This window comes from Austrofundulus limnaeus, unplaced genomic scaffold (genome assembly GCF_001266775.1).
Source record: "Austrofundulus limnaeus strain Quisiro unplaced genomic scaffold, Austrofundulus_limnaeus-1.0 Scaffold31, whole genome shotgun sequence".
NCBI lineage: Eukaryota > Metazoa > Chordata > Actinopteri > Cyprinodontiformes > Rivulidae > Austrofundulus > Austrofundulus limnaeus.
Window position 1 is genome coordinate 2,591,872 of NW_013952433.1, and position 11,069 is coordinate 2,602,940.

The following is an 11,069-nucleotide window of genomic DNA, read 5'->3' on the forward strand; positions in this document are numbered from 1 at the left end:
GGCTGACACGCTGTGGGGGCTGCAGGGTGAGGGGGGGACCGGTGTGGGGGCTGCAGGGTGGGGGTGTGCTCAGGTGTCTGCTGGTCACGGTGCAGAGTGGAAGGAGCTGTGATTTGGGGGGTAATATGAGGAAGTGGGGGCACTATACCCTCCAAACGTTTATCTGTGAACCAGTTTTTAGCTTTATTATTTCATCTAAAACAAGGGTCTGTAACTGGCAGACTGTAGTGTGGATTTAGAAATAAAGTCTCGTCTAAACCCAGATTGAGCAGTAAATTATCATAGGAATAATTTTATTTGAAAATAAATATTTGGTTGTAGATATACCACAACACTCTCTCTCTCTCTCTCTCTCTCTCTCTCTCTCTCATTCATTGTTAAAACAAATAATGTTAATAAAGTTGCTGGTACAACTAAAACCATTCAGAAACAGTGAAATGAGCAGAACTTGTATGATGTAACACTAAAAAACCCAAATGAAACCTACCGTTGCTTTTATTCGTTACCAGAATACCAACATGTGTGATTGGCCCATGGCTGTCGTCTAGCAGTTGGAAGTTAATTACAACTGTGAACATCTGTAACCCTCGAGTTGAATTTACAAATTCTGAGTAGTTTGTTGGAAGCTTTGGATCTTCAAAAGACAGGGGGAAAAAAAAGAAAATTAATACCTTGTCAAAATCACCAGTAATATTGTCAAAAATGTTACGGATCAAACAGAAAAGTAAAAATTCTTAATTTGTTTAGTAAAGATGCTGAAACAATGTTAATCTAGTTTTAAAAAGCTGTTAATATAAATCTTTTTAAATGTTTTTTTTTACCAGTTTATGTGTTTGTTTGTCTGTATTGTTATATCTCATCACATCACTGAAAAGAATTGAATGCACTATTTAGAAAGTAATCAATGGGCCGACATCTATCACTGATTAACACTGGACGTCAAGCTGATTCAAGATGGCCGCTACAGCCAAAAATAGCAAGAACTCAGCTAATTTTACAAGCACTGAGCTAAAATTTGGTGTGGTAGTAGCTCCGCAACATCTCCAACATGTAATTCCCAGCATCGCTCAACATTTTGGCCTAAAATCTTGGTATTACCTGTTGGAGTCAATCCTGAACATCTGTTAGCAAAGTATCTCATAATGGGTGAATTTAAATGAAACTCTCAGAAAGTAACAGCTTGATGTACATCTACAACTGATGGCTATAACTTAATCAGTCTTAYGAATATTGAGCTAAAATTTTGGTAGTAAAGAAAGAGTTATTTACAACATTTAATCTAAGCGCTAACTGATCATRCAAAATCACATGAAATATTGCATTATTGCATGAGATTGCAAAAACATAAAGGTGATCTTATGTTTAAATATTTGGTATTAAGGGTGGTGGCGGGCAATATATATAGGCAAATATATTCATTTAATTATTAAGAACAAACAAAAGAAATAAACGTACTTGTGATGCCTGTAGAGCAGATAAGAGTCACACGAGTGCTCGGGAGTCCACAACTTAATGTCTCCACAGCTACATTATATGAAGTATTGTAAAGAAGGCCGGAAACAGTGTTTTGACAACAAGGGCTAGTACTTGGTGTAATGTTGGTTCCATTAAACTGGAAGCTAGAGTACTCTCCTTCAGGTTGATTCCACTTAAAAATGAGTACTGCATCTCCTGAGTTTGGTCCATTACACGTTAAACCCACCACAGGGCTTGCTCCTGCAGAAAATAAAAACAAAACACAAAACTGCATTATGGAATTTTTATTAAAAAAACACATTATTTACATTCGGTTGTCTTTATTTTTGTTTACTGAAGGTAGGAATAAAAAACTGTCTACATTCGGATAAWATGAAATTAGACAGTAAAATGCCCAATATCATAAATTTACTACTAGAATTACCATGCTCTGTATTCTTTTATGTGATCATGCATAAAACACATACATAGAAAAATGGAAAAACAAACATAAAGTCAGAAACARTGAATCCAATTTGAGTGATCATACCTGTGCAGACAGAAGTGCTTTTTGGGGCAGACTGTGTTCTATCAGAGGTCTCTGTGGTGATGCTAATGCTATACAAGCTTCCAGGCACCAGGTCAGTGATGTTATATACAGTTTTATTAGGCAAAGTATAATGAACTCTCCCATTTGAGTTCATCCAGGTCAAATTGTACTGATAGGTTTCCTTGTGAWCAGCAGGTAGGGCCCAATTAACGGTGACAGACTTCACTTCAACAGTGGTTGTGAGATTCTGCACAGTTAGTGGTCCTGACGGTTCAAAAAACAGTTAAAATATATTCCTGTTAAACCAGATTTTACAAGTATCCGAAAGGAAGAAGAGACATAAGAGGAATACWGGGTGGTTCAAGAATAAAACTCTTACTTGTGAAGATCATGTCTTTGTGAACAGCCTCACTCTCAAACCCCATCAGTCCTTGTGTTCTCACTGAAATGTTGTAGCACGTCCCAGAAAACAGTGAGGAAAAATTGTAAGTGTTTGTTTTAATTTGGACAGAGGGGTTCCCATCTTGTAGGGGTTGTGTTATTGTCAGAACGTAGTTGAACGTTGTATTGGTCATTAAAGGAGCCTCGGTCCAGTTAAACCCAATGGAGCTGGTTGTCTTCTCCAGGATCTCAATTGGCCCGGGAGGATTCGGGTCTGCAAGGACAAAGAGCACCACACTGACTTCACTAAACTGATTTTTTTTTTTGCAATATCAATTAAATAAATCTCCTTTGTAAAGACTTGGGCAACACTGCTGCAAACTAAAGGCTATTACATATGAATTATTTGAGTTAAAAAAATTAATTATCACAAACTTTAGGTTTATTACATCTGTTTTCTTATCTTTCCAACCAATTTTCCTATAATATAATTTGTCTGTAAAATGGTCAGTCACCAGCCAATTCTTATAGTCCTAAATCAAATAACTTTTAGAATATTCACCATAAATCAAAAAATCATATTCCAGATAAAATTGAAAAAAAAAAAATACATAAAATCACTACACGAGAACTTTCTGGCAAGGTGATGCTTAGTTGATTTGTAGTACAAATTGATAAAACAAAACAACCAAAAATATTTTCACTTTTTAAGTTCCAGTAAAGTTCATTGTTTTTAAAGAAAAGCTCTCATGAACAGAAAAACACAATACCTGAAAAACCAGCCCCTGAAGAGAGAACAGTCAAATGAAGAAGACAAAGGTTTTTATTACTCACATGTTGCATTAGTGACATAATCTGATGATACACAGTAGGGTCCGCTGCATGTGGTCAACATGATGCTATAAAGGACTCCAGCCGACAGGTTGCCAAACAAGAAGGAGTTATTATTAGGACCCAGCTCAACATTTTTCAAAGTGCCGTTTAGAGAAAGTGCATATCTCTCCACATTTCCATTAGGGGGCGTCCATGATAYTTCGACTGAACAGTTAGAGCCCCCATTGTGGACGCTGGGCTGCACCAGCTCTGGTTCTGTTTGTGTAAATTGGTGGGAAAATTAAAGCAAGTCAACAATGACAACTGGGGTATTAAAGAGAGAGCGAGAGAGAGCGAGAGCGAGAGAGAGAGAGAGAGAGAGAAATAAGAAGTAACGTCTTACTTGTGTAGCTCCAGGTGCAGCTTTCTTCTCCTTTAATTCCATTTGCTGCCATGGCAGAAATGCAGAATGTACAGTTGGTTCCAGGGGTGAGCGCTGAGATGTCTACGCTCTTCCCAGATATGGTCTGGTTTTGGAATCCACAGCCTGTCGTCGTCACCCAGTATGTGTAGGTTACATTGTCCTCTGGAATTGTCCAGTTTAGATGAGTAGTAGTTGTGTTTAGTGTTGTTGCAGTGAAACCTGTAACACCATTGGGCCCTAACAAACAAAGGATGGTGAATTAATTTTAAGGAAATAGAAACATGATGCACAAATTTGATTTAATACAGTTATGAGTCGTTTCTGTAAATCTATACGTACGTGTGAAATAGGATACCATCACAGGTTGTGCTGGAGTGCCATCTGCTGTTAGTGTAGTGACAGTGAAGCTGTAGTTGCTTCCAGCCTTGAGGCCAGAGACTGTAAAGACTGTGGAGTTTGTGGTGTTTGTCTGTGTTCCTGGTAAACCTGGAGGAGTGCTGTTGACCTGCACCTTATACGAGTAGTCCTGTTTGCTGTCTGTCTGGTTCCATGTTAAGGTCAAACTGTTTGTGGTGATTTCTGTCTGAGTCAGATTAGTCACAGAATTTGGTCCTGAAGAAAGGAGACAGAAGAGATCAGTGGGTCAGCTGAGAATGTGAGTGTTTAAAAGTTATACAAAGATTGTCTATTAAACTTTATTAGAACTTACAAAAAAACTATTGTAGGAATAAATTTGTCTAATGTAACTAAAAAATGTGTGCTAAGCTAAACATCTCAGCAAGACTGTTTCACACTCAGTTTGTATCACAATGTCTGGGTCAAGTTTTATTTATTTATTTTTTGTAGGGCTCTGCATACTTCTTTTTTGTAAGATAATCCTTCATTTACATTTCTTCATCAGTTATTGTCATAGGTATGCCATGTAAAAATTGAAACGTTGACCTAATCTGGCATTTAAATGAAGCTGGGTGCAATATTTGCACAGCAATTGGGAAGAAATTTGGGGGKTTTTCTTTGTATATAGACATCCAGTTCATAAAAATGGCTTAATAACGTCTTTTACTGCTCTGGATATTTATAAATTAGACAAAAAAAAAAAAAACTATGGTCCGTTTTGTGACTTGAGATTTTTCAATAAATGTTTCAGGCCAAAAAAATAAAAAAAGATGAACAGTGTTCAAAACAAGCATTTACAGGAAAGAAAATCCTGTGACTATTTGGAGGCTTTGACATTTTTACAGATTTAAGAACTCAAAAAGTGTTGCAGTTTGCCTCCTTCTTTAACCAGGCTGATAAAATGCATGAGAATCATTTAAAACAACCATGAAACACGACAAAGTTTTGGCAGTGCTTTGTGATATAAAGGCAAATACATTCAACTCAAGCTTTCATTCCATATATATATATATATATATATATATATAATTTACGCCAAGGAGTTTTTAGTTGAAACTTACGGGTGTAGAAAGAGTTACAAACAGCTGTGCTGCTTAAATTTTGGGGTCCAACAGTTGTTATACTAACGCTGTACGAAGTTCCTGACATGAGACCAGTCAGCTCTGTTCCTGTGGAGTTCGTTGTTTGATTGCCACCACTCCCAGGCTTGTAGGCAATAAAATAGTTGATGTTAGGAGCACCGTTCATCCAAGGTGGGACTGCCCACTGCAGCTGGAGCGAAGAGTTTGATTGGTAGCTGATGACGCAGGATCCAGTAGGTGTGGGATCTAACAAGTGAAAAATACGTGCACACACACATTTTTAAATTCAAACTGTCAAAAGTGAGCTGGTACAAGATGAAATAAGGTTTAAACAGCAAACATTTGTCAGTTTTCAAATGGTATAATCAATCAATCAATCAATCAATCAATCAATCTTTATTCCAGACACAAAAAGGTCCATAGTAGAAAAAAAGGTAAAAACAAAATAAGAGAAAGAATAAAAATAAACATGACATATTCACTGAGTCACAAATAAATGATGACGCCAATGTTTCCACAATCTTGAGAAAAACCTCACTGTACTAAAAACAGGATTTACTAAAATTGCAATTACATTATTGCATGACACAGATAACCTAGACATGCATTTATACATGAGGTTCCTGAGCACAGCTGCACATGGGGACAGCATTATGTACAAACATGTGGCTAGCACTGCTCCATCTAGGCACTCTGAGTAGTAGCCTCATGCCATCATTGTATGCCACATAAAGTTTCTGCAGGCTACTTTTTTTGTATCTTTGCCACAGATGGGAAAACTTTAAAAAGAGCTATCTTCACAGAGGATGAGCACATACCAAACTTTCTGATCAGAATATTAGCCTGTGCATACATCATACAATACTGTCTACAGATGCCACGATCATCAGACAGGTCATCAGTTATATAGTGGTCCAAATATTTCATTTCATTGCATATATTGAGGACAATGCCAGATAAAGGGAAGTCAGGGGTTATCAGATGCTTATCTGCTCTACTTCTAACAATCATAACATTGCTTTTCTTAGCGTTATACTTGATGTCAAAGTCATAACCATATTGGGAACAGACCCTTAGTAATTGTTGAAGGCCAGCACTATATGGGCATAAGATTACCAAATCATCTGCTTACATTATGTGATTGATTATGCGGTCACCAACTACACAGCCTGTTTCACAACAATTCAGGCGCTTTGATAGTTCATCCATGTAGATGTTAAAAAGGTAAGGGGACAGTAAAGTTCCCTGCCTTACTCCGTTACAGCATTAAATGAATCAGACAGTATAATTCAGAATATTTTTTGTGTTGAAAACACAAATAATAAAAAAACACCACACATCAGTCAAACAGAAAAATAACATCAGAAATTGAGTCTGTTGGACTATTTTACTTAATGTAAATATGATGATCATGCAGAGATCTTCCAAAATTTGTGTAAAAACTGATATTCATTGCCTTGCAAATGATAAAAAGAGGAAAATACCTAAATGTATCTACAACAAACCAACTTAATCCAAGTTCATCCTACACTGGCTGCAAGGAAATCAGTCCATCACAATCTCTGCTCTTTCAGACATTTTAATTGAGTCAAAATAAATGTCGACCTAAAAAAACACACACACACATTTTCAACTCTTTGACATCACTGAACTTGATTGGAAGACGTGACTGAAAATGTGTTTTGCTTTTAGAAAAACACAGACTAAAAAATTGATGTTTTTAGTGTTCAGCAGATAAAAATAAATCAACTTACAGGTGGCAAATGAAGCCTGGTCAGACGTGTTAGTGAAGTTTCCTGCCACAGACGTCACTGTGACTGTAAAGAGTCTTCCAGGAGATAAATCATTGAAAAGGAATGTGGCATTTGGTGTGGTATTTGATACCACATATGGTATATCTGCGTTTGAGATTTTCACCACATAATTGTCCACTCTTCCTCCAGGTAAAGTCCAGGTGAGGTTTAAATGTTTTGTTCCTCTTGTTGTAGCCATGATGTTGTTAATCTTTTGAGGTCCTATGTGACAAAAAAAGGGTAATTACATGCTTCAGTTTTTTTTAGTTAATTACTTTTTTTTTTTTTTTGCGAAATTACGGCGCCCGTCCGGTGACTTTGGAGGAAAAAAAATCTTGTGGCCATGCCCATGGCCTCACGTTATTAAGTCGTGGTCACAAGATAATTACTGCACGGCCAGCAGTAGGCTAATTTTGAGCAGTCTTGTTGTGAGAGAAAGACATGATTGGAGTTAGATTATATATAGCCTACATTTTTTTTAGTTTTTTTGTTCAACTGTTTAAATGTGCACACACATTATTATTATTATAATTTGGTGTATGTCAATATAAATGGATAATCTTTCATAGTAGGCTATTTGTGTGTCAGGAAACAATTTTTTTACTGGGTTCCTGAACACTATAATTCTGACTCCTTCCACAGCCAAGGCGCAGAATGACTGCAGCCTGTTTTGAAAGTTGAGCTTCAAAAAAAGAAAATAAAGCTTTTTGGTCAAATAGACAACTCCAGTTGTCACCTGTGACTTATAACTGCAGCACATAAAGCTAATAACTACTTCATGCCTAACGTAAGGCGCTGACGTAGCAACGTTATTCATTCTATTAAAATAACAATAAATTAGGATAATTTAGATTTGTCCATACAAACAATCAACAGTCTGCACGTAGAAGACGGCAATGATTTTGTGGTGGCCACAACATAATTAATGCTTGGCCATGTGTTAATTATCACGAGCCCACGACTTTATAATGCATGGCAATGCAATAATTATATCGTGGCCACGCATTATTAAGGCATGGGCACACATTATTATTTTGTCGCCAAGATTTCACTTTTTTATTTCCAATGTCACCGTATGGGCACCATGCGAAATGATACATAATGTGTAGATGATTGAAAAATAATGATTTTGATCTAAATTATAAAAATGATACAGCTGTTAAAGTTTGTTGTGCAAAAATATCCAGGATTTTAAAGTAGAACCACACTATTCAAACTTTTTCTTGTGCAAATGTGTTTCAGCAACATGAGGCTCAAACCTTTGTGCAAGTTTAGATTGAGGTAGAGCTAACGTATTTAGTGAAAAACTAACAATTTCATATTGAAATCAAACCTCTTTTATTGAAATAACCTAAATCAAAATGCAGTGAAATACTTTCCTGTRAATTATCAATGAAGAAAAATGTCATTTTATTTTTGAAGATTCACCAATAGTTGTTTTTAAAATATTGAAAGCAATGTGTTGCTTACAGTTCTGTAGCATCCTTTGACACAAACTCGTTGGTTTTTCATGAATTTCAAGATTTTTAAGAATCTGATTTAAAAAATAAAACATGGCTTACTTGTAAATTGATTAATTTTATAAGGCGCTCCGGTTGTGTTGCGGTCTCCAGCAAAAGCAGTGACTGTAATTGTGTAGTTGGTTCCAGAGTTCAGGTTTGATAGAATTACAGAAGAATCGGTTGTATTAGTGGACAAGGATGAACCACCATTGTAAACCCAGTCCACCTTGTAAAGGAACACCTGACCAACAGGTGTTGTCCAGTTCAACAAGATGGAGGACGTGGTTACAGACGTTTGATGAGAACTGATTGAGCCTGGTCCTAAAATGAACAACAAGAACAGAAAAACAATACAATGAAAAAAAATGAAAAAAGAAAGAGCAGTAGTGGAACGCGAACTTTGAGGTRTAACAGATTCCAAACTTACAACAGGAATCTTTGGATAAACAAAAGCTATTACTCAAGGACAAAACAACTAGAATGTTTCACTCATACAATATTTAATCTGCTTTTTTGATCCATCAGTATACATTTTTGACAAAACTCAGCTTTGAACTTACTTGTGTAGTGTGACACAGAAACACCAGCTCCTTCAGTATAAGTATCACCTGCTACAGYAGTGACACTTATTTTACACAACACACCAGCAGTCAGGTTAGTAAYGTTCCTAAATGTATCGGTCACATTTATTGTCTGATGGTTTGYTCCATTGGTCCACTGAACTCTATAGAAAGAGGTATTTCCCTCTGGTGCAGTCCAGCTCACAAACACAGAGGATGTTGTTACATCAGTAATATTGAGATTTCTGACTACTTCAGGCTCTGTGAGCAGCAAAACCAGGAAATAACAGCAGAATTGTGTTAGAAATAATAATAATAATAAAACATGAAAGTTTTACAAAATATCTATGAACAGCTAAGCTTTAAATGAAAAGGTTTTTGTAAAACTTCATGCAGATGATGAACTACTGTATGTCTTACTTGTATACAGAGAGATTGTTGTGGCTTCTCCTTCAGTTTTATTATCTCCAGCTACTGCACTGACACTGAAACTGTACTGTACNTGTTGTGAAATTACTGACAGTCAGATTTCGAACTATTTCAGGCTCTGTGAGTGACAAACAGCAGTGCATGATGGATAAAAGGTCCATAATAATTAAAAAAATGTTCAAAAATTGTAGTATTCATACATCTTTTACACAAACTGTATTTCAATTGGCTTTCGTGATCTATAATTAAACATTGTAGATTAAAGTCAACTTTGAACTTACTTGTGTACTGTGGCACAGAATCATTGGCTCCTTTAGTATAGTTATCACCAGCCACAGCAGTGACAGTGATTGTATAAAAGACTCCAGGGATCAGATTAGTAATATTTATATTTGTTTCCATTACACTGGAACTATTGGTTATCTTTCCATCTGTCCACTGTACAATAAAGAAGTATCTCTCTCCCAGTGGTTTAGTCCAGTTCAGAAATATAGTGGAAGTTGTGACTTCAGTTACACCAAGATCCCTCACCACATTAGGCTCTGTGAATAAAAGTGATAAAAAAACATTATAAATCAATACAATTTTTGTTTTGTCAAACTCTRGATGGAAACCAAAGACACAACAGCCCTGAGAGCTCTGTTATCATCAACACAGACAAGGCAATCAGCATCACTGCAGCTGAAGTCCACAGCCTACTTCACCTGGAACAACTGTGAAATACCCCCATGGTTCTTCTTTGAGATAACATTCCATATCATGAACATTTGTTTCTTTTCAGAATAACAGGTTGCACAAACCATGAGTTTTAAAGCATGACTGTCTAATGTTTACTTACTCGTGTATCTGAAAACTGTTTTATTTTGTCCTTCAGTGTAATTATCACCTGCTACAGCAGTGACACTTATTTTACACAACACACCAGCAGTCAGGTTAGTAATGTTCCTGAATGTATCGGTCACATTTATTGTCTGATGGTTTGTTCCATTTGTCCAATGAACTCTATAGAAAGAGGTATTTCCCTCTGGTGCAGTCCAGCTCACAAACACAGAGGATGTTGTTACATCAGTAATATTGAAATTTCTGACTACTTCAGGCTCTGTGAGCAGCAAAACCAGGAAATAACAGCAGAATTGTATTAGATTTAAAAAATTAAATAAAACATCAAAGAGATGCATAGCAGCTGAGCTTTAAATGAAACGCTTGTTGTAAAATTTCATGCAGATGATGAAGTACTATATGTCTTACTTGTATACAGAGAGATTGTTGTGGCTTCTCCTTTAGTTTTATTATCTCCAGCTACTGCACTGACACTGAAACTGTACTGTACACCTGGGGTCAACCCAGATACAGTAATATATGTGTTGTACACACTGAGATTCTGACTTAGGACATTATTTGTCCACACTTCTGTGTAAAAAGACACCATTCCTTCTGGTGCAGTCCAGTTCAGAGACACAGAGCTTGTTGTGAAATTACTGACAGTCAGATTTCGAACTATCTCAGGCTCTGTGAATGACAAACAGCAGTGCATGATGGGTTAAAGATTAATCAGAATTCAAGAATTTTTCAAAAATTTCAGTCTTTATACATCTTTTACACAAACTGTATTTCAGTTGGCTTTCTTGATCTATAATTATACATTGTAGACTAAAGTGGGCTTTGAACTTACTTGTGTACTGTG

General features: G+C 36.4%; 1 protein-coding gene across 1 annotated transcript in view; it reads right to left on the reverse strand.

Annotated features, from left to right (window-relative positions):
• The window catches only part of ptprjb.1 (protein tyrosine phosphatase receptor type Jb, tandem duplicate 1), a gene marked incomplete in the record, with an annotated part of 18,406 nt that overhangs the window by 5,331 nt on the left and 2,006 nt on the right, over positions 1–11,069 (reverse strand). The window contains 13 exon segments of the mRNA XM_014005584.1: positions 488–634; positions 1,456–1,716; positions 2,006–2,269; positions 2,385–2,660; positions 3,221–3,475; positions 3,603–3,860; positions 3,963–4,235; positions 5,081–5,347; positions 6,856–7,116; positions 8,457–8,717; positions 8,957–9,179; positions 9,466–9,503; positions 9,667–9,927. Coding sequence (XP_013861038.1) covers positions 488–634; positions 1,456–1,716; positions 2,006–2,269; positions 2,385–2,660; positions 3,221–3,475; positions 3,603–3,860; positions 3,963–4,235; positions 5,081–5,347; positions 6,856–7,116; positions 8,457–8,717; positions 8,957–9,179; positions 9,466–9,503; positions 9,667–9,927 — 3,045 coding nt within the window.